General features: G+C 35.7%; 1 protein-coding gene across 1 annotated transcript in view; it reads left to right on the forward strand.

Annotated features, from left to right (window-relative positions):
* Positions 1-9,543, forward strand: part of LOC150094424 (ketohexokinase-like) — a 103,255-nt gene extending 93,712 nt beyond the window's left edge. Inside the window, exon 6 of the mRNA XM_090412314.1 lies at positions 9,078-9,543. Within this exon, the coding sequence (XP_090268440.1) occupies positions 9,078-9,342 (265 nt within the window). The 3' untranslated portion in view covers positions 9,343-9,543. The remainder of the gene's footprint in view (positions 1-9,077) is intronic.
* Positions 9,544-25,646: the final 16,103 nt, after the last annotated feature.

Here is a 25,646-nt window from a genome sequence, read left to right on the forward strand (position 1 = left end):
ACACCTTTTCTGACCAAATATTTGAAATAAACTTTGTTAAAATGAGGACCACCATTCCCTGCTCTACACAAACCTCTTAACCACTATCCAAGCCCTGGTTCTCCAGAAATTATTCCAAAACAATCTAGTATGAAATTTTAATATCTTAAATGGATCAAGTCAAAAATCCTAGCTATGCACTTAGCTTACAGTATAATAAATTTAGTTTAATCCTTTAGCTTTTTTTTTAGCTTACAGTGTAGCACACAACATGTGGGGTGGGGGGAAAGAAAACTGCTGCCTCTTGCTCAGATCATAGTTGAGTCATATGGTCTCTTAACAGGGCTATTTCAAATGTTACTGTGCTAACATCATTGCCTTTTAAAGATAACTTACTTCTTGGCATCATTCTTATCAAATTCATGTAGATGACCAAGGAAAATCACCTTCCACAACTCACCATGCCCTCTTTGACCTTTTGCCAAAAGGACATCAGAAAAATACCAAAGGACTTATTAATGCCAATAAGTCCCCTGGTCTAGCTGCTATCCCTCTAGTTGTATTAAAAGGTGATACTCCAAAATTAGCAGCCACCCCCTGTATCAGTTTGCACAAGCTGTCTTACTCATCCAGCATTTACCCAAGCTGATTAAAGCTTCAAGATCTCCTATGACTAACTAGTGTGCCTTAGATGCTGCTCTCTTCAGTATTCTCAAATGGGATGAAAATAATTTGGTATATGTCCATGGTATCAGAACAATCCTGTCTTATTTTTCTGAAGAAATATCTTACTGCACCACCTGTTACTTTGTTGAAATTCTGATCTCCCGTGAAGATCGATATTTTCTTCATTGGTTAGCTTTCACATCTATCTTACCTGGTAGATGTGAAAGAACAAACTGGATTTAGGCCAAATAAATGTTTGCCAAAATCATACTTTTACCTCATGGTAAATAGTCAGACAACATGAGAATGTAATAAGGATTTATTATTATTATTCAGGCCTCCATGGAGTCAAGAGACTCATCATGGTGTTGGATTCTGATTATGTAGAAATTAGAATAAATGTTATTTGATTCAGAATCCAACATGATTTTCCGTCACAAGAACTATATTTGTAAATATTATTTAATGTAAATAACATAAATTATAATTGATATCATATAACTGCCTTAATTATATCAAGTTTTTAATTATTTAATCAAAAGAAAGTGTTAATGATAAAGAAGTTCTGTATTAAATATTATTAAGTTATTTTATTTATTGTTATGTCAATATTATAAGAACTTGTATTTGTGATTTAACTACACACTTATTGAAATGCAAATATTCTATTTATTCTTTTTTTGTGAAGGTTTAACGTTATGTAATAACTGAATGTAGTTGTATAGCCTAATGTAACATTCGCGAGAATGTTTACGTTTATCGGTTGTCATAGAGACGCGTGAAATAAACGAGCGCGAGTGAAGGGAGCGTGGGCAAAATAAGAAGAGAAAATATATACGTAGTAGGAGAGTCGGAACGGAATTTTGGGAAGTAAAAAGTAGCAAGGGGATAAACTAGAGAAGTAGAAGTAAATAAAAGGTTCTTAGGGTAGGAGTTAAGTGGATAATTTTTATAAGTGAGCAAGAACGTAACGAATTTTATAGTTAGCTGAAATTGAAATCAGCAGTAGTAATAGAAGGAAATTTAAAGCTACAATCGGATAAAGTAAAAAGCTGAACATTCAAGGAAGAATTCTGAATAAACCCAGCTGATCTAGTATTGCAGCTTATTTCCGATTTGCCCTAAAGAGAACCTCACAGTGTTTTAATTAATTTATGAGTGGTAATAACGATAGTTGAAGTGCCCTAATTGATGTCAAGAATTCTGAAGCGTAATTGATAGTGCTTTAAGTATAACTGCGGATAAGTTTTGTAAATGTGTTTTTATTCTTTAAGTGTGATAAGTGAATTCCAGCAGTTTGCTCACAACATAATAGATGTTCTAGGAACCATTTCCGGTAAGGTCTATCATAGTGAATTGTTAACTTTAACTGTGGAAACCCTTCGTGATTGAGAGTTGGAGATAGGAATTGTTTGAAAGATTATTTTCAGCTATTAGATCCTGTAATATTTTGAACTTATAGCATGACTGAAAAATGTGTGAAAACTAATTAGATTGGATGTTCTATTATATTCATTTAAGTGTAAAAACTTTATAATCCAGAAGCTAAAAAGATGTATGTGAAGACTTGGAAGATTGTGCTAATGTAATTGACTTGACTTAATGTTTGACTTATTTCTATTGTTTAAAATTAGAAGTAAAATTTATGTAAGTGTTATATGACCTATATTAAATGCTTTATTTGTTAACCTAACTGTTGTATTTGCCTGAAACTCTTTTTACTGCACCGTTCACAAAAATTCGAATCTTGCGGGAATCCCAAGTGAAAAATAAATACTTCGGCCTGAATGAGTGAAATGACTGCTAACTAATTTTGAATTGATCCTACTAATTCATATAGACTTATCTAAGGATAGAGTGGCGCAGTATAATAGAAATTTCTCTACCCTTAGATCAGTGATTAATTTGCAATTAGTTTTCCTTTATTTTATGAAAGTGACTTTTAGCAAGATGGCGGATTCGAACGTCAAGAGAACACGTCATGACAGTGGGATGACATTCCTAGGAAACAAAGTCTATCATACCACTCCTTGAACTCATTGACCATTCTTGCTCTCACCCACTCTATCACGCAGTGCATTCCACGGTTCAACCACCCTCCACGCAAAGAAACCACTCCTCAACACTTGCTCACAGCTTCCTTTTGTAACTTCCAGGGATGATCACTACTTCCTGCTGTTCCACCAAGTGAAAGAACTCCCCATTGTCAACCCTGTAACTGCCTCTCAACAGTTTAAAAGTCTCGATCATATCACCTCTCCTTCCTCTATTCACCAAACTCTGCAGTTCACATTCCTTCAGTCAATCCTCATAACTAACATTGCACTGTCCTGAAACCACCTTTGTTATCTGCCTCTGTACCCTTTCCACAGTTAATTTATCCCCTTCAAATCCTGGGGATCAAATTTGAGAACAATAATCTAAGTGTGGTCTGATCAGAGTCTTATACAGCGGAATGATAACTCTTTTATCTCTGCAGGTCAGCGTCCTTCTCAGTATTGCAGCAATCCTCTGGGTTATCTTCACCACCTTTGCAATATGCTCCCTGAATTTCAGTTTTCTATCAATCATAACCCCCAGATCTCTTGTCTACTTCCCTACTTCCTCCAGTTGAGTATGCAGCCTCCCATCAATGTATCCCAAACTTCAAGGCTTTACATTTTGCTGCATTAAACTGACATCCCCATTCATTTGCCTATCTGTCCAGTTTATTCAAATCCTTTTGCAGGACTGCCATGTCTGCCCTATTACTAATAACCCTTCCCAGCTTCTTATCATCTGCAAACAACTGAATATCCCCTTGCAATCCATTGACAATGTCATTGATATAAAGATTAAACAATACAGGTCCCAGTACTGAGCCCTGTGGAACCCCACTTGTAACCTTCTGCCTCCTTGATATTGTCTCACCATACACAACTCTGATACCTATCAGACAGCCCATCCTGAATCCAGTTGACTAACCTGACATCTAAACCCATGTGCTGCAACTTAAGTATCAGCTTATCATGTAGTACCCTATCAAATGCCTTTGCAAAATCCAAAAAAATGGCAGTATGCCTTTCCCTCATCAACTGCTCTTGTCACTTTATTGTAAAAGGCAATCATATTACTAAAGCAAGAGTCCCATTAACAAATCCATGTTGATTCTCACAGATAACATTACTCTCTTCTGCCCAATGCTGTATATGGTCCCTCACTAATTTCTCCAAGACTTTAACAACTACTGATGACACACAAACTGGCCTATAATTAGATACTTCCAGTCTGTTACCGTCCTTATGCAATGGCACTACCTACCTTCCTTCCATTCCCTGGATACCTTTCCCATAGCCAGACTTTCATTGAAAGGCCAGGTCAATGGAGTTGTCAATTCTTTAGCAGATTCTCTCGTAACCCATGGTGAAATACCATCCAGTCCCACAGCTTTACTGACATCCAGAGTACTCAGTATTTGGAACACACTCTCCTTTTGCACCTCTAAATCTCAAACCTGTCCTATCCCTCTAGTATTAAAACCTATTTCTCCATGATGAAATACTCCAATAAATTTTTCATTGGAAAACTCTGCTATGTTCTCTGCATCAGTCACTCTTTTCCCATTTTTATCCCACAATGTCATTCTTCCACAATCATTTCTTCTCTTACTGGCCACATAGCTAAAAAATTTCCTAGGATTTTCTTTGGATCTTAATGCCAGTCTCTTCTCATATTCCAGTTTTGCCTTCCTCACCATACTATCACTCTCCTGGCCTGAGTCTTATATCTTCATGCATCTCCTCTCCATCCATCTCTTTATATCTTTTCCATAATGTATTTTTCACCTGCAGTTCCTGTTTGATATTTTTTGTCATCCACTTTACACCAAATTGTGTTCTCTTCTTCACTCGTGGAATACAGCTTACTATTGCTGCTAACAAATATTCCTTCACAATTTCCCAAGCACCAGTGACATCTCGCCCTTCCAATTCCTCTCTCCATGGAACCGCCCCAAGTTGATATCTAAGACTATTATAATCATCCACCTTATAATTCCACATACGTTCCCTTTTCTTTGATACTCCTGCATGTCTATTCATCTTCCAAGTCAAAACCACATGGCCACTCTCTCCAACTGGGGAGAGAGATGTCATCTCACTTATTATCAGCTCTTCTGATGCTATGACCAAATCCAAAACTCTTGAACCTCTTGTTCCCTCTATTACATGTTGCCTAAGACATTTGTCCCTCAAGAATTCTAGAAATTCCATTCCCATATTAGTACATGCATTTTCGTCTTCCCAGCTTATACTGCTGTAGTTAAAATCTCCCATAACAATTATTCTTCTTGCACTTGCCAAGCTCAGCTGCTTAAACATCTCTAGCTCCCCACCCTCTGTTCTCCTTGGTGTCTGGCAACACCCCACTAAATATCTTGTCTTGCCCACCTCTACCTCACACCATATGCTTTCAAAACCATTAGTGTCACTGCCTTCCAAAGCCTCCACTCTTAGTGGACATAAGTCATCACTTATCATAAGCAGTACTCCACCACCACATTTTCCCTTCCTATCCTGCCAAAAATTGCTGTATTCTGCTACTTCTATTCCTGTTATTATATCATCTTCTGTCAACCACATCTCAGAGATCCCACTAATCTTTGGGCAGGCTGATGCTATCAGTGCCACCAATTCATCTCCTTTATTCCAGATGCTCCTGGGATAAAGCATAAAAATGTCACTGCTTCTATACCTATCATTATCTCCTCCAGACCCCTCTGGGCTCAGTGTTACCTGATGTCGTCCCCCTTCCCCCAAGCACCCATTCCCACAAGAGGCCATCCCTGCTACCATCCACCCTGAGAATTCTAGTTTCCCTGCATTGACACACCAACTCATTCAGAAAACAACAATCTCTCCAGATGTCTATGTCTTGCCTCATTCAGATGCAAGTGGTCTCTCGCATACAGTTCCTTTCTATCCTCAAATGTCCTTCAGGCATCCACATATTCCAATCCTCCCTTCTGACACATTCTGGCTATTATGCTATTCATTATTACTGCTCTTCTCAGCTCTTCACTATCATACCTGGGCAACACACACAATCTTTCCTCTCTGTATTTTCTTTCGTAAAACCTCAAGCAAGAATCTCAGATCTCTCGCCACCTGATTTACATTGCCTCTCAAGTCATTCGTGCCCATGTTTTATCTTTAAAACAATTTTTCCTTTTATGATCTTGAAAAAGTATTATCAATGTATTTTATATAGGGTGGTAGTTGTAAATCAATAGTTACAATTGAAGAACATGCAGGAAGATCAAATTCAAATGTATATGGACTACATGTATGGTTAGTAGTACTAAAATCTGATATTCGGATGGATATCATTAAGACAAAAATGCTGAAAATAAACCAGAATATATTAGATGCACCACCCCAAATGTGTGAACAGTATTCTAAGGATGGGTTGATTTGCTATTTATATAGGGTTAGTAGTTGGGTGATTGGGTATAAAATAGCTTCTTGAGTGGGAAAAGAATGCCTAATGTTTTAGAAGCTGAGGAAGCTATTGATGTGCTGTGTTTTTGCTAGGAGAGACTCCAGGTAATTGTCAGTGCAAGAAGAGAAATCTGATCCTGTCTGCTGATGTGTTTACTGAGGATAAAGAAAGGTAAGCCAAGGTCCCTTTTGCAAGGGAAAAGGTAGGACTGCATTGAATGTGACCAGGTTATTTTTGCCCCACTGAAGAATGGTTTACAGGTCAGTGTTTAAGGTACTGCTTGCAGATGATCTTGATGTTTGGGATGTCTAAGAACTAAATGATTTGTCAAAGAAGTCATCATCATCATCAAATTCCTGCCATGTACCCTCAAGGGGTGTACAGGATATGATAGTACTACATGAAAAAAATTACATCATTATTAATTTCCTATCTACAATTTTCCTCCAAATCAGTCTGTTACTTGTCAAGACTCCAACATTATCAGATCTTATATTTCTATCGTCTAAAGCACTTTGTACTGTATCAATCCACCTATATCTTGGTCTTCCTCTGGGTCGTTTTGCTGCCAACCTGGCAGAGAACACTTGTTTTGCTAATCTTTCCTTGCCCATTCTGTTTAAGTGACCATACCACCTGAGATTAGCTCTGCTAACGCATTCCTGGATGCTGACAATGTCAAGTTCTTGTCAAAGAAGTAGAATAGCTATTTTTTGCAACATAGACTAATATATTAACCAAAATTAATTTAATTAAGACTTCCAGTATTTTGGCAGTACATGTACCAGTGTTGTGGGAGTTAAAATATATGTCAAAATCCTTGTATTATTATTCTTGTAATAATTTTATAAGTGCATTACAGTACTTTTTATAAGAATTCAGATAGTTTACTAAATAAAATAAAAACTTAACAAATATCATGATAAACTGATTTCCCTTTCTAGTCCATTGTTTATCAAAAACTGGTATAATAGATTAATTACACTTTTTAATTTTGACTAGAACCCACATCATTTACAAATTTATACTTGATGTCATTTATAAGGAACTTTGTGCATTCCAGTGGGAGTTTTGAATTCCAGCTTTATTAGTACAAGAAACAAATCTTTGTGAACATATTATCTCTTAGCATTTTGTCTATTTTTACATATAACTTATAGTATATTTCATATTAAAAATGAAACTTGACATTAACATTTAAGATCCTTATTAATTCAAATACCAACTTGCCCTTAATATTTCCAGTATGATGGATTTGTGATAAAACAGTTGAGAAGTTCATCAACTGCCAAATTCTTCACCATTTGGAGGCCCACTATTTAACTATTGATCATTGAATTCCACCATTCTTGTTCTACAGCAGATCTTATCTACATATGGACACAAGCTATGAAAATGTTTGGTGGTTGCTCTTAACTTTTCCACGGTATTTCATTGGGTCTAGCATGGAGGCCTCCTTATCAATCTGCCATGTCTGCTATATTTCCTTTTTAATTGGCTCAGTGTATGTCATAGTGGATTGATTTCCTCAGATTTTGGTCATTGCTAGAATATCTCAGGGATCTCACTCTTACTCCTATTTTTAATAATTTCTCTCACTAACCTTAAATCTATCTGTAGTTCTGCCAGTGATTGTCCATTCTGTTCAAGAAATCTTGCATTACTCGTAATTCAAGCTTTAAAATTTTACCTAACCAATGTCTTATACGCTTTCTTGCTATTCTCTAGTGTGACAAAGATAACTGAATGAATTTCATTACTACTAAAACAGCTGCCTTATTTCTCATAAGAAAGATTTTTGCTTCATTAATCCATACTGTTGATAATATATCAGCAGTCAAGATCAAATTTCTCATATACTGAGAACATCAAGCCATTACTGTCAAAAATGCATGATATCTGTAATCTTCTCAACCACCAGACAACTTGGTGTCCTCTCCGGTTCATGAAACTACTTGTACAATTTCTAACACTACATAAAATCTCCTACCCTTAGAATATTGTTCTCATGTTTCAGGCATTGTATGAAAATCTTCCCTAAGAATGCTTAATACTATTCACAAGAGGAAAATCTGCTTAATAGATCCCCCCCCCTTCCTCCTTTCTTACACACATATACATGTATGCACACACCCACTCCTCTAGTCACTTAATCAGATTATTTTATTTTATTTTATTTTATTTTTGTTATTGTTTTCACGGCCAGTACACCACTGAGCTGACACCATTTCTCCATTCTTCTTTAAACTTGCAAAAACATGAGCAACTGGCTGCTGGTCAAAATCCATACATCAACTTCAAACTTGTCACACTAACTTCTTGTGTTCTGCTGCTGGCCTGGTTGGCTGAGTGGTTAGTGTGCCTGCTCTCCAATCAACCAGCTGCAGGTTAAAATCCCACTGCAGGCTAAAATCCCACTGCAGGCATGGATGTTTGCGATTGTTTTACCTTGTGTATTGCTATAACCTTTAATATGGTGCAGCATGAACTTTTCTGTCCTTGCACCATTAAAACCATAAATCATCATCTTGTCTTCTTTTTTCATTTCTTGACCAGTTGTTCATGGCTGTTGTGCTATTAGGAAAGGGAGAGGAAAAATTAGCAAAACTGGTGTTTATGCATGAATGGCAGTTCAAAAACCATTAGGAAGCCAAGAATTAGGTAAATCAGTGAAGTTTGTAATTCTTTAGAAGACTAAGATGTAAGAGCTGACAGTAATGGTGACCTTAATAACTGATTAATTTGGAAGAGTAGCTAGTAATAATGAAAAATCTAATTTTTGTGATGTCATAGTATTCTCTCAGATAAAATAAAATAATGTGAGCTAATATTAAACTTGGTAATATACTTTTAATTAACTGACTTTTTCTTTTCATGCCATCTTTTCTGTTTTTAAAATTGGGACTTTTAATTACTTCATACTGAGAAAAATATTTCCATTACATTATCTGTAGGTCAATTTTAATATGCCCTTGGGGTGAAAATGGAGCATGTGCAAAAGATCATGATGGATCTGTGATAATATCCCCAGCTTATTCACCATCACAAGTTATAGATACTTTAGCTGCTGGAGACACTTTTGTAGCTGCTACAATATTTGCACTGAGTAAAGGAAGGTCATTACATGATTCTGTCACATTTGGTTGTAAAGTAGCAGGAGCAAAGTGTGGTTATCAAGGATTGAATGGACTAGGAAAAATTGTTTCTGATTTCTTTTAGTTGAATAGAAAAATCTAATACTGTTTTTTAATTGGTTTTAATCTCAGTTAGAATAATCACTAGTTTCATTTTCTGTTATTACATCTAGTCTGCATTAAATTTTATAAACGTTTTTCTAATATGTTTAATTGTAGTGTATATATAGGTATATATTGTAAACTAGTGTATATAAATTTTGTAAATAACTTTTGTTCAAGATCATGGTGCAGAAACAAAGTAAACAGTATATGTTCTCTTAAGCATTCAATATTGGTGTCATTATATAGGAATATACACATGATTTCAACAAATTTATAATTACTCGTTGAGAAACAAAATGAAGGAAGGAATTCACAGGTTTTTCAACAGGAACTCGATTTCTTAGACTAAAGACAAATCATGTCCCTTGTCAAATGCTGGTGTTTCACTTCTTGAGTCCATCATCTGATTTTTCTATCCTTACAGACAATCTCTCCACATGTTTCTCTGGCTGAATCAGTCAGTTTTCTTTAGGGTTTGCCGAATTCACAGGTTTTTCAACAGGAACTCGATTTCTTAGACTAAAGACAAATCATGTCCCTTGTCAAATGCTGGTGTTTACTATATTCCTTTAACTTCATACAATAAGCAGCTATTTTTCAACAAGAGCAAAATATGCACTGCGTAGAGTATGAATTTTCTGAACCCAGATCTTACTTAAGATAAATAAAGTTTCTCCATAAAAGCAGTTTTCTTATAGAAAGACTTCAAGAGAAGAATCTAACATTGAACTGTTGCCTATTTTTCATCACATTTTATGAGATACTGTGGCTTCATACAATTTGTTAGTTTTATCTAGTATTCTTATGATGATCTCACATGTTTTATTCATGCAAGCACTGATACGCTATAAGTTTTATAGATTGCATTTTCAGATCTCATTGTGACTCAGATAGTTATGAATGTCTTTGGTTGGTAGATAAATTTCATTGCCTACTCTAAGGTCACCACTTTTCTTATTAGAGGCTTATAGTAACTTGAAAGAAGTCTAGTTTGGTGCCCTAGAGCAGAGTTCTCAAAATGGTTTAATTCTTAGCTCATCCGATTTGTAAAGGTGAGCTTCTTTCTATCTTTTAATTCAGGAATGGTTAGATATAATACAGGAATATAGCTTTGTTCTCATATAATACAGGAATATAGCTTTGTTCTCATACTATTGGGACTTAGTAGTCACAGTGATATCAAAATTACAGGAATTTTCTCCTGTAACGATATCACAATTCTTGCCATGTTCCATCTCTCTTCATCTTTTTCCTAACCAGTCCTCTTTCTGAATCTATTGTAGATAGCAAACACTCTTCAGAATAGTCCTTCTGCCAGTCACTCTCAGCATTACATTACATTACATACTTTGGTGATATACTAATGCCAAACATGAGGTGGCCTCTGTTATTTCATTTCTCCTATACATTACTGTTTACGCTCTGCTAATCCATCTGACTAATAATTACTAGAATAATTTTTTTCTGGCATGAAGGAAATTGGATAAATGAATTGAATGGAAGATGCAAATGGAAAACTATGACCTTGAATAGTGTGGGAATTCCCAGGCTAAGGCACAGTTTTTCATTTACACAAGTGGTCTGAGATAAAACTGTGACATTGCCTACTGTACCACAATTAGTAACCTTTGTAGAAAACTATCAACAAATACAAATCACATGTTTAAAGACCCAAATATCATAAAATCCCCTCCTGAACTGATAGTTATAACTTCTTTTACAAATTCCATTGGAGCCAGCTTCTTTCTTTTCATCTCTAATTTATATATCATAGATCTAGCTGGAACAGCTAACATCACGTAAAGCTGACCTCCTGGCATCATTTTTTTTTTATTTCATCTCTTACATGACAGCCTGGCAAATCATTTTTTACATTATATTTAACAAGAAATTGTATTCTTGTTTAATCCTTTATTGAATGGCTGGCTGAGTGGTTAGCGTATCCACTCTCCAACCTTTCACAGGCAATCAAAAACATCCATGCCCATGGATGTTTTTGATTGCCTGTGAAAATACTAGTGGTGGCTCTCGTGGCCGATAGATGGCATTGGTATAGTTGCGGTTCGTTGGTGGATTGAGTGATGGAGACAGAGCTGTAGAGTAGTTGCCCTCTCTCGATGAGTCTTTGGACTCCCTGGAAGTGTCAAGTAATAATGATAATAGTAAACAAACAAAGATTGCATGTATAGTATCTTCACCAGTAGACAACTTATAGGTAGAGGCTGTTGACTTCACATCAATTGTAAAAACATTATTAAACTGCCTGTATATAATATTATATATGGACAAAAAAAAAAAAAAAAAAGAAATATATATATATATATATGTACGAAGTTTTTTACCTTGGGTATAATATATGTTAAAGATGCCAAGCTATTTTTAAACCTGGTTTTACTCCATTTCCCAAGTAAGCAAACAGACAAATAAGTCAAGTTTGCACCTGCACGTGCAGTTGCAAACTTGACTTATTTGTCTGTTTGCTTACTTGGGAAATGGAGTAAAACCAGGTTTAAAATAGCTTGGCATTTTTAACATATATATATGTATATATGAAATGGGAAATGCCACTAACCAGACCAGTTTCAACCTTTAAGGAGGTTTCATTATCAGGAGCCAGGAAAATACCAAGGTTGAATTAATGCAGTAGTCATATTTTCATATACAAGTAGTAAACCATGAGAAAACCTTGAACTTTGGGGTTTCATCATAGTGTGTGACGAGTGTGGAATGGTCTAACAACACCCCTAACCATCTTTTTTTTGGGAATATGAGTTTCTCCCCCTGATTAAACTGAACCCATCAGTGAGACCTAGTTGATAACGATATTGTTGTCAACTAGGTCTCACTGATTCCTATAATTTTTAGTTTCAGTCTACCAATGCTAACAACTCCTCACTTCATTCCTGATACATCTGATATTGGCCTATATGGTGACAGCTAACAACCAGTTCATGAATCTTGAACCAAATCCCCTTCTTGTTTCCACAGTTGAGTTACCTTTTTTGAAAAAATTTGTCCTGCATTTCTTGAGGTCATCCCTAACAAGCTGTCATTCTCTCTCTCTCTTCCACTCCGTTATTATATTTAAAATTACAACACTTAATTTAATGTGTATTCATGCTTTCCTGTAGTTACCCAGATATATCTTTTCCCAGCAGTTCACTGAACAACAATATCTCCAAATGCCTGACCCAAAAACCACTTGGGTGGAGTTCATCTTGTAGATGGAAATCCTTTTGACTATTGAAATTGAAGTTACCATTTAAAAAATACTTAAATGATGCAATATGAGAATGTCTCCCAATATTTCAAAGAATAAATAGGGTAAGAGTCAAATGGATGTGTCATCTTATATAGCAAGAGATTCATAAGACAAAGATGATGTTGAAGGAATACTGTGTGCATAATGATGATGCCTATTATGAAAATTATAAGCAGCAGGCCAGAAAAGTCACAGTTGTTTTACAGAAAGCTAAATCTATGAAAAGAAACTTGCTCTGCAAGCTAACGATAACCACAAAGAATTCTATCGATATGCTGCAAGTAAAAGAAAGAATGAACATGAAAGAATAACTTTACTGAATGCAGATGGTGTGAGGGTGACAGATGCAGAAGAAGTTGTTCAACTAACGAGTGCTGATTTGCTAAAAGCTATCAATCTGTTATATGCAATATTGAGTCTATTGCTACCTCTCTCGATGAAGAAACTCAGGTGTATAAGGTGGGGGAGGGAGTATTAGAGATTATATAATTTGGAGAATTCCAAATTATATAACCAGGCTATATAATTTGAGTCTCAGAATAGGGAAGATTTCCCAGGAATGGAAAGCATTTATGGTAATCCCATTGAACAAGGGTGGTGCAAAAACCGATGTATCCAACTATCGGCCAGTCAGTATCTCCAGAGTGGTGGTGAAGATTTTGGAAAAGTTGGTTAGGGCTCACATTAGAAATGGGTTGACAGAGAATCTCTACTTTGCAATGAGCAACATGGGTTTACTAAGGGAAGGTCATGTTTTAGCAACTTTCTCACGTTTTATGATAATCTTACCATTTAGCTAGACAAGGGGAATAAATACACTACTTTTGGATTTTGACATAATACAGCATGGAAGACCATTGCATAAAATGGAGAATATAGGTTTGAATTATAAAATATTAGTGTAGATAAGAGCATGGCTGACTGACATATCAAAAAGTGGTATATGTGGGATGTGAGTCTGCAAGATTTAAGGTAACAACTGGAGTACCACAAGAATCAGTCATTGATCCACTGTTATTATTCAATCTATACATTAATGACATTGGGAAAGATTTAACAGGCAACATACAGTACAGCTATTTGCTGATGATGATGATGCACAGATAGGTAGGGTAATCAGGGATGTGGCTGATATGCAGTACTTGCAGAATGATTTGAATAGGCTGGAATTGTGGGCATGGGAAAATGGATGTCATTTCAATGTAAGCAAATGTAAAGTCATGCAATTTGTAATGATAAATATCCAGTGCTATATGATATTGGTGATGTTATGCTAGAAGAAACTAACCAGGCTAGAGATCTTGGGGTGTTAGTAGATAGGAAGTTGAAGTTCAGGGGCCGTGTAGCAAAGATTGCAAATAAGTAATTGCAATGCTGAAATGAACTCTGACATGCAAAGAAAAGGGATTATTTTTGCCTCCTTACAAAGCCTTGATAAGACCTCACTTGGACTATTATGTACAGGTCTGGTTTGCATTGTGATCCTAATACAGTGGTGAGAGTGTTAAAAAATGATATCAGGATTATGGAATACTGATTATGACAATAGATTGATAATTTGTGGACTGCAGAAGCTAGCAAACATTAAAAAGTGGGATGATATGGTTGAGACTTACAAACTTCTGAAAGGATCATACAGGGTTTCAGTTGATGGAATTTTTCATTTTATGGAGGTTGGGGAAAGGATAAGAGGGCATCCTTGGAAACTGAGAATGAATGCTGCTACAAAGTGGGTGAGATCTAAATTTTTCTCTTAGCAAGTGGTGTGTGTGTGTGTATGTGTGTGTGTGTGTGTGTGTGTGTGTGTGTGTGTGTGTGTGTGTGTGTGTGAGAGTGATTGGAATGGATTGCCATTGGATGTTGTGTGTGCAATCAGTGTGAATGAATTCAAGAACATGTATGATAGCTGGAGCATGTAGTATGTGGCCTCCCTCGATGAATCCCTGACTTCCTGGAGGTTTTATTAATATTAATAATAAAATTACTCCATACATCTACATAATACACACTGTTTCTCCTGCACCGTCTATTTTCTGAGTTATTTGCTCAGCTCATTCTTGTCATACCATGGTGTCAGAGTCTATACTCTTTTGCTGCTTTTTTTTCCCTCAATAATTCTTTCATCTTCTCTCTCAAATCTTACTTTTCTCTTTTCAAATGATTTATTCTGACCAGCACAATCATATTGAACGTTCATTCCACTTGCCTGCATATTACCTTCATTTACATTATTTTTTCTCTCAGAAACATACTTCAACAATTGCTCATCCAGTACACCTCTGATCATAGTATCACCATATACTACTATATTGTTTACACTGTTTTCTTGATCCTTCCTTTACTTTGTGTGTTTTGTTTCTTTTTCTGTCATTTGCCAAGTGCAAACAATAGTAAATGAAATTTCTAATCTCTCCAACTCTCATGTACTTTTATGTAGCTCTTGATGAAGCCCGATAATTTCCAACATGATGTTTGATTTGTCCTTACTTCCCGTTTATTTCAAACCTGTTTTCTCATAGTCTCTCATCTCATTCACAGTGCTCTCACCATTTTTATTTGCATTCCACTTGGCATGTCACAACCCGCCACATCTTCTCATCCCCTCATTTAAGTTTATGCTCACATTTAACATTACACACTCCTCAGTCTAATATCACATATTTCTGGAAAATTTTATCACCATTGTCTTGTATTTCTTTCTCATAAACTTTTCATATTTACTAATGCATATATTCTACACATGCACAAAACATCGAATGAAATTTTCAAGTCAAACACAAATGAACAACTTGCTGCTGCCTTCATATCTATCTTACACATATACTTTATCAATATATATATATATATATATATATATATATATAAACTACATAATTAAAACATATGAATTAGTAATTAATAACACTCATACGGTGCTAAATATTAAAGTTTACCCTAGGAGCACCAAAAACAAACATGACTTGTCTCAAACACCACCAGTTGTACCCATGTGATTGTAGTTTGGCTATAGTAATGCTCTATAAAAATATTGAGAGGTTCCCATGAGATGACTACAGAAGCAAGGAAGGGAGATCACAAATTCCATGCAAATAACCACAGGAGTATGGTGCATTGGCTTTAATAGAAATACATTTCAGCGGTTACTGTGAAAGAAGTTGTGAAAAGAGTGTCTTGAATGTTTCCCCCCTTCTTGAATCTAATCTAATGCTTCACTTCTCAATGTAGCACCTTTATAGTGCATTTATAAAGATCATGTTTGCAGTCTTTGAAAAGGTATGAGTCTGAATTCTTTCATGTACCTTTTATGAGGGTTTTTCAAGTGAAAGTTCATTATTTAAAAAAAAAATAATTACTATCATGCCTGAGTAATAACTTTAAACTAAGCTTAATTACTCTGTTTTGCCTTTCACATTACGATCATCAGGAGTATGTGTCAATAGCACTCTTCAAAATACAGCAGTAACTTGTTTAGATGTGGAAACATTAAATAAAGAACTGGACATAATCAGCAAAACTTTTATAAATGAGGGGGGGGGTATGTCAACATTCTCACTAATATAAAAATAATTACAATAATTCCATTGCCATTTCATACATAAAAAGGATATATAATGTGGATTGCTTCACATAGTTTAATTTTTTATATTATATTACCTTATTATTATTACCTTCTATATTCTTATTAACCTTTAAATTTCTCACTATATGAAAGAGCTTACTGAATACTGCAAAGGATCCTTTTTCTCTTCTGGCACACCCACTGCACTTGTAAATTGCTTTACATATGTAGAAGTTGCACAATACAAGTATGAGAAGATCACAATATGCCAAAACATATAAATATACAGAACTGGGCCTTTGTGTCTGTGAATTGATTGGAATCGACCTAATTCTTACATTGTATTAAAACTTGATGCAAACATGAATTTAAAGAAGCTGTGAAGTGTTAATCAACCATTCCAACCTCAACAGTAGCAATGGTTTAAAGATCTCAAAAACATGGATTGGATTTGATGCCAGTGGTGCACCCAGGGAGGGGGGCCAAGGGGCCCTGGCTCCTCCCTAAAGAAAAAGGGAAAAAAAAACACTAGAAAATTTTCCAAAAATCTTTTCCTAATTAAAATTCATTTTTTTATTTTATGCTGTCTTATATTTCTATACTACTTATGAATTAGCAGTCACATAAAGTGGGAATACCCTATAGCTCACGGGAATCCCGGCCGCTGCGAACGCAAGGCGAATGAAGGTAGTGCTCTTGTGGATGGAGCGCTACTTTGTTTGCCCATGTCAGGCCAAAGGAGATCACGGGTATCATGTATTGGCAATCACTGCAGATGCTCAGTCATAGGTCATATGCAATGTAGTGTGCATTCTCAAATCGTCTACTCAACTCGCCCTCCCCCCAAGATTAAATCATGAGTGCTCCCCCCCCCCCCAATTAAATCTTGAGTGCTCGGCCCCCTCCAAGATTAAATACTGAGTGCGCTACTGTTTGATGCCAAGAAAATAATTCAGTAAAGTTTCATGATGATGCCAAATAGCAGCTTTTAATATAAATAGTTGGACTTCAAGGCACCAGTCATATGGTGGGTACAGCTACCAAATAAGAATAGGATTATAAGCCATCTCTACAACCTAGGAATTCTGCTACTATTAAACAGCTGCTCTTCAGAAACTATAACTGGCTACCTAAGAATTTGTTGATAGAATATAATTTGTGTGTGTGTTTTCATCCCACCAGAGGAAAAGATCAACAGTTGGTCAGATTAATTTGTTGATAGAATATAATTTGTGTGTGTTTTCACCCCACCAGAGGAAAGGATTAACAGTTGGTTCAGATTAATAATACTGTAGTATGATGTTATGTTTTATGGTGTAGTTCAGGATTTCACAAACTGTGTTCCGCGGAAGGTGAATAAGTGTTCCGCAAGAAGTTCTCCTGGAATTTGTCATTTTAGTTTTCTAAGCAGTTTTCATGAATCGATATTTTATAGTGGAGATATTCTGAGGAGAATAATATTCGTGAATATGTCGAAAAGCTCAGACCCAGAATACCTAATAACATCTGTGTAGCAAATGTTAGTGACCAAGCTGTGTATTTTTAAACATGGAAGTATTCATGAATTATCGTTAATTTTCACACATCGAAACCTTTCAACATTTGGGAAAGGGAATACTGCTGTTTATGACTGGTCATAAAAATTGCCTGCAAGCCGATTACAACAATAGGCAGCATATCCTCTGTTCTCAAAACTGAAAGAAATAACACTGTGTTGCAAATGTTAGTGACCAATCAGCAAGGAAATATAAAGAAAATTTTTCCACTAAAATTGAAGATCAAGGTAGTCTGTATCTGGTTCTCAACTCTAGTAATACTGAATACTTTCTTTGCAAGTTCATATTGTAGGGTGAAAGTTTCGAAACCGTAGTGCCATGATTTTTTAAAAGTAATAGGCCTTCAGATTTAAATTTAAATATGAATAAGAGACAAGTGACTGTTTAATTTTGGTATTAAGAAATCTCTTATTGAAGGTGTTTGTGACACAACAGATAGTGAGTCATCCACCACCAGCCTACAAAGTGATCTCCAGGAGATCGCTTTTGTAGGCTGATTTTCCCCTTCTGTACAAAAGGAGGGGAAAACTACCAGCACACAGGAGTAAAAGTCTGCATTCACTCGTAAGTACTTATAATATTATAAATTTTGGTGATCAGAATGGGATATGTCAATGAAAATCAGCACAAATTAATTTAATGATGTTTATGTTTAATTGATGTTTAATTATTAATTAATAATAAAAAATCAGCTAAATTAACAATTAATTAATACATTACTAAATAACCAAGGTTTTCCGTGAAAATTTTGGGATTTGTGAAGTGTTCCATCATCGGAAAAGTTTAGGAAATGCTGATGTAGTTAGTCCTTGTGTGTGTACACTCTTCATAACCACCTTAATATTATTATCAGAGATCTCTATTGGATCAAGGATTCCATCCTTGATTCAATAGAGGGAATCCATACATCATCTCATACCCAGAGTTGTACACAACATGTTCACTACTCCAACAGGCAAACTGTTCCACTCATGGCTCTGTGAGAGAAAAGTCTAGCTCTCACACCTTTCTTAACTGCACACAAATTTACTTCCATCGATGCCTCATCAATGGATATAAATCAAAACATCAAATAGGTGTATTTTATTATTATTATTACCCCAAGACCTCATCTAGGAGGTCCTTTTATCACACATACATCTCATTATACCATGTCTTAAACACACTCAAACTCCTTGCAGACACCACACTCTCAGGCAAGGCATTCCAAACATTCACAACTCTGCACGAAAAAAACCTGCCTCTCACTCCCTTACTCACACCCTCTTTATACAGTTTCCAAGGATGACTTCTGGTTTTCCCCTGATCTACCACTATTCTTTGTAGAACTTCTCCACCATTGATCTTATAATAACCCCTTACCAACTTGTAGGTCTCTATCATATCTCCCCTCTTCCTCCTCTCCACCAGACTCTACGAATTATCTTCTCAATCTTTCCTCATACTCAACATTCCTGAGGTCAGAAACTACCTTAGTCAGTCACCTTTGGATCCTTTCCAACATCTCTTCATCCTTCTGAAAACCCGGTGACCAAATCTGGGCACAATAGTCCATGTGTGGCCTTATCAAAGCCTTATACAACCAAACAAGATTCTCCCTACTGCTACACGTCAGTGTCCTCCGCATCATTCCCAGAAGCCTTTGTGTTGTCTTCACAATTTTGGCGATGTGTCCCCTGAATTTTAGATCCTTATCCACTATTACTCCCAAATCTCTTATTTCCTCTACCTCCAACAATATATTCTCACCAAGCATAAATTCTGCATCCCATCTTTGTTTTCCAAATTTTAAAACCTTACATTTTGCAACATTGAACTCGCATCCTCATTTCTGTGCCCAATGACTCAATTTATTCAAGTCTTCTTGCAAGGCCACAACATCCTCACTACTCTTTATAGTTCGTCCCAACTTTGCATCATCTGCAAACAACTGAACATCTCTATCCAAATCTTCGCCAATATCATTAATATACAAGTTAAATAGTAATGGCCCTAAAACAGACCCCTGAGGCACTCTACTAGTGACTTTCCTTTTCCTGGATATCGCACCCCCATACACAACTTGTTGATACCTATCAGATAGCCAGTCTCCAATCCAATGCACTAATCTAATATCCAACACCATCTGCTCTAGTTTGACTATCAACTTATCATGAGGTACTCTATCAAAAGCTTTTGCAAAATCCAAGTATATTATTGTGTATCCTTCTCCTCTGTCCAAGGAAACAGTCACTTTATTGTAATAAGTAAGTAGATTACTAAAACATGACCTCCCTTTAGCAAATCCATGCTGTCCATCAAAGATTATACCATTGTTGTCAACCCAACTCTGGATCCTAGTTCTCACAAGCTTCTCCAACAACTTAACCACAACACCTGACACAGAGATAGGCCTATAGTTTGATGCTTGAGTTCGATCACCTCCTTTATGAAGTGGCACAATCTTGTCTTCCTTCCACTCTTTAGGAACTTGACCAACTTTTTAAACTCGTATTAAAAAAAATGTCAAGGCAGGTGTCAACTCTCTGGCACATTCCTTCAGAATATGCGTTGATATATTATCAAGTCCCACAGCCTTATTTACATCTAGTTTACTCAACTCCCCAAACACCTCTTGCTCACTTACAGTCAGTCTCTCCTCCCCATCATCAACTGCTCTCAATCTCCCCATGAAGTCACATTCACAAGATTGAAAAATCTTTATGAACTGCTCATTAAGTATCCCTACCACGCATTCTGCAACAGCTTTCTTTTTGTCATCCTTCCGTAATCATTCTTTCTTTTGCTGGCTACATATCGAAAGAACTCCCTAGGATTCTTTTTGGCTTCATTAGCTAACTGCTGTTCATACCTCTTTTTAGCTACTCTCACCAACCAAGTCACCCTCCTTGCTTGGTCTTTGTAGATCTCATGAAATTGGTTATTTCCACTTCTCATCTTAAAGTTAACTTCATATTTTTAACATTATGCATACTAACACTGTAACAGTGAAAGAAAGAATTCTCACATAGTGGTGACAGAGTTTTTGAATAATGCTCAAGTTTTTCATCCTGTGAACTGTGCTGAGTGGCTGGAGAACACTAATAATAAGCAGATGAAAGAAAGTAAATATAAAAACATTTAAATTACACATGAAGTGTAGATTCATGTCTAGGTCTTTTACCTAGATCAAGGATTCCATGAAAAAGAAAAATAGTGAAAGAATTACATAATAGGATAAACTGAATGGATATTACTTACATATACACATGTGCATATAACTGCCAAATTGATTCTAAATTTATGGATTCATGTTTTGTGTCTTATGCAAACAAATTTTGCTACTTTCTTCCATACATTCCACAGTTTTTATTTGCATATTTTTCTTTTGTGTTCTTGTTATCTGCACTAGACATATTTTGCAAATATTTATGGTCTCTTCACATATTCTCACCTACTCTTTCGTATAATCACCATTACATCAAATAAATAGAAATAATTTTTATTTGTAGAGATATAATCTGATAGATGATTATGCTTGGATCTAATTTTTATATTTTTCAACTACCAAGAGTTCCACAAAGAGCCTTTATACTTTGTATTGTCATGCAAGTAAATCAAAAATTCTCTGCTTATTTCACTAGCACATTATCTGCAATCTGTGTATTGTTGCATAAAAGCTGTAGGTAGGTATTTACATAATTAAGATCTTTCATTTTACGCAAACGTACTTCCAGATTCTTTCTTTTAAGGTTACACGGTGATCAGCACTCATATTTGTAAATTTAGGGACACAAAAACACACGTGTTGAACAGATTATTTTATTAATTACTAATAAAATAAAACTTGACGTTTCGACCCCTATATCGAGGTCATCATTGGAAGAATACAACTGTATAAGGAACCAAGCTACATGCTCATGCCCTGTATACCGGTAAACTAAATCTACGTAGTTAATAAATCCTTTTTCCTAGCCTGACCTCTAGTGATAAAAAAAATAAAAATAAAATTAATTAATTAAAAAAATATATATATATATATAAATACAACTACAATAAACTGCTAAAGTCCTCGTGTATTAATATTCTTCTGGATAGTTCTGATTGTTATAAAATGATTTCTTTCAGTTACTGTTGAATATTACAAACACTTCACCAGGTTGTCTTCTTGTAGTGGGATTTTTCTAAGGCTAGTTTAGGTTGTTATACAGGTTGTAGATGGGTCCTCCACATTCTTGAAATGGTTAGGCCATCATTTTTGTTGAGATTTGGGTTGTGTTTGAGCATTTCACATGACTTTAAATTTTCTCTCAAACCAGGTTTTGGTGTGGTGTAGGGACTTGGTATTTTTCCAGTCAATTCTGTGGTATGTTTGGAGTGCGTGGTCAGAAAGGCCAGCTTTACCAAAATGGAGGTATTTAATGTGTTACATGTGCATGTAACATACCATACATAGGGGACCACTTGCACAGCACATAAAGGGATGTGCAAGTGGTCTGACAGGCCACTTGCACATTAGTCAACAACACAAATTAAGCTAGCATATAGGCGTCATGACTGCTGGAATGAACCCTTTAGAGTAGTGGTTCTTAACCTTTTCGAAGTCATGGAACATTTTTGATTATACGAAAAATTTGAGAAACACTGAAATCATAAAACTAACAATAAAAATATGCATGGACTTGCCTTTTATAAAAATGGAACTTATTTTAATGCGATTCTTGAGCTTGTCGGCTTTTACAGGTTTCAGCAATATCAGGTCTAATATGTGATATAGCTACCCTCATTTCTTTGTCTATATTAGTAAGTCTTTCATGCTTTTTAGTTTTTATATCGGTTAATATTCACAACTCGATGTATTAACTGTATCAAATGGATTTCGTATCCAGTCATAATTGTATGTATTTAAGGTAGGTAAGTAACTTAATCTTTAATTCCAATATTGTTAAATGATCTGTTATAACAGAAATAATTCCCTCAAAATTTTTATTATTGAATGAAGGAAACATATCTACTGTATTTTTTTTCTGATATGCAGTTTTTCCAAAGAGATACTTTTTTTTCTGAATAGCTGACAGTTTGCCATTGGGTATCAAAATATTTTCATTTTTCCCTTGAATATTTGTATTAACGCTATTTAAGTAATTAAAAATATCGGCTAAATATGCCATTTTAGCACACCCAATATCATTGTGAAGACAATTTTACAAAAGCATCTGTACCTTCATTTTGAAAAAAGACCAATAATTCATTCGTAAGTTCTGAAATTCGGAATAGCACTTTACCCCTGGATAACCATCTTATTTCAGTGTGCAAAAGCAAAGATTCGTACTTGGCTTCCATAGATATGCAAAGTTTTTTTTAAAAAAAAAGCGTGCTTTTAAAGGACTAGATATAATTTATTATTATTATTATTTGACACCTCCAGGGAGTCCAAAGACTCATCGAGGGAGAGTGTGCCAACAGCATCAAACAATTGGTCCCCTTCCAACTACTAACTGCGCTCAAACTTACTTAACTGAGCCATTAGTAGCAGAGGCTCTACCAATCGACCATCCTTTTCCAACTAATTTACCATATTTACAACTTCGCCTAGTACAGGTTTTAATATTGCAATATTGCTGGTAATATTTTTGAAACTAGGGATTCTCTGTGCAACAAGCTGTCCGTAGATATAATATTTGGGTTTATATTCTTTGTAAGGGTAACAAATTCTTTAAATAGAACCTACCATGATGGAGTACCGTCTGTACAAATTCCTACACACAGCCCCCATGAAATTTTAAAATTTCACAAAGCAGGTTTCAGTTGTTAGGATCAGAGTAACTAATTACACTCAGAACTGTGTCATGTGACATCTTTCACCGGCAGAACACTTGTAACCAGTTCACGGAACACAAGTGTTCCGGGGAACACCGGTTAAGAACCACTGCTTTAGAGTCTTAGAAATCCTGTGTGATTGGACTACCAATGTCATGAATTTATTCTTCTACTTTGACTGTACTTTCAAATTTCACCCGACAAATATACTGACTCTCCCATGCCTCTAAAATTATCAATAACCATGGACAGAGCTTTCAGTGATGGCTAAAGGAGAAGAATGGTTGCTACCCAATTTCCAAAATGTTTGTCATGGCTAAAAGAGCCTTTTATCCTCCTCAGGGAATTGATTAGAGAATTTTTTTTTTCCCTGCACTATATACTATGTTGAAGAAATTTATTTTCCAATCATCCTGGATAATTTAGAGTATTCTTTTCATATATATATATATATATATATATATATATATTAGAGTTCCCAAGTAATTTTATAAACTTGATTATTTTATTCCTAATCCCAAGTAAGCAAACAGTTAAGTTTGTGCCTGAAACGTAGTTCAAGTCTAAAGGTGGTGCAACACCAGGGCAACTCATTGTAAAGATGGATAAAGCTCTGATCACTATTCTTAGTATTTTTCATAATGTAAAGCACATCTCACTAAGAGATGTATACTGCAATACATTATGGGTGGGGTCACTACCCAGACCGGTTTCAACCTTATGAATAAGTAAAGCCGTCTCTAAAAATTCAGACGATCCCTAGGCCACTCAATTGTGGGCGAAAGACCGTCCATCTCAGCGTTGGCTCCACTCAGTGATGGCCTTCCACCCACCACTGAGCAGAACCACTCATATTCTGAAGAAAAGCATTCACCGACAAAGCCCCTTAACAGGCCATGCCGGAAAACACTTTCCCCGGAGACTCAAATTGCTCCCTTAAAGCAAAAACCTTAAGAGAGCGAACTCATAATAGCCCCCATCACTTTCAATCTTTTTTGAGGTCTCCTCAGTGAGTAGCTAGACCCTAAATACCAAGGTTTTAGTAATACAGAGCCTTATCAACTTTACCTATGCATATTGCTAAAAGGTGTTTTTATTTTGAATAATCTCTAGAGGAGATATAGATGTAAATAAGTTTTTTTGCCTTGGGAATAATGTATATTAGGGTTACCAAGTAATTTTATAAACATGGTTATTTTATTCCTAATCCCAAGTAAGCAAACAGTTAAGTTTGCGCCTGAAACGTAGTTCAAGTCTAAAGGTGGGTAAAGCTCTGATCACTATTCTTAGTATTTTCCATAATGTAAAGCACATCTCACTAAGAGATGTATACTGCAATACATTATGGGTGGGGTCACTACCCAGACCGGTTTCAAACTTTTTTGTGAGGTCTCCTCAGTGAGTAGCTAGACCCTAAATACCAAGGTTTTAGCAACTTGCATAGGTAAAGTTGATAAGGCTCTGTATTACTAAAACCTTGGTATTTAGGTTTTAGTAATACAGAGTGGAGTGGAGCCAACGCTGAGATAGACGGTCTTTCGCCCACAATTGAGTGGCCTAGGGATCGTCTGAATTTTTAGAGACGGCTTTACTTATTCATAAGGTTGAAACCGGTCTGGGTAGTGACCCCACCCATAATGTATTGCAGTATACATCTCTTAGTGAGATGTGCTTTACATTATGAAAAATACTAAGAATAGTGATCTGAGCTTTATCCATCTTTACAATGAGTTGTCCTGGTGTTGCACCACCTTTAGACTTGAACTACGTTTCAGGCACAAACTTAACTGTTTGCTTACTTGGGATTAGGAGTAAAATAACCAAGTTTATAAAATTACTTGGTAACCCTAATATACATTATTCCCAAGGTAAAAAAACTTATATATAAATAAGTTATTTATTTACATTATCATGCCAAAAGTTACGGGCTTACTTTGATTTATGGAAAATGGATGTGGCTAAGCAATGTTCAGATTTTTTTTTTTTTTTGGCCTGTAAAGGAGATCACAGATTGTTTGGAAGTCATTCAATTTTGTATGCTAAACAGTCAGTACACAGAAGAGTTGGGTTGGTTAGAATTACTGTTAAAGCAACTAAAGATGTCATCT

The sequence above is a fragment of the Typopeltis vanoorti genome, chromosome 22, assembly GCF_054136105.1.
Source record: "Typopeltis vanoorti isolate ZY-2024b chromosome 22, IOZ_Tvanoo_1.0, whole genome shotgun sequence".
Taxonomy (NCBI): domain Eukaryota; kingdom Metazoa; phylum Arthropoda; class Arachnida; order Uropygi; family Thelyphonidae; genus Typopeltis; species Typopeltis vanoorti.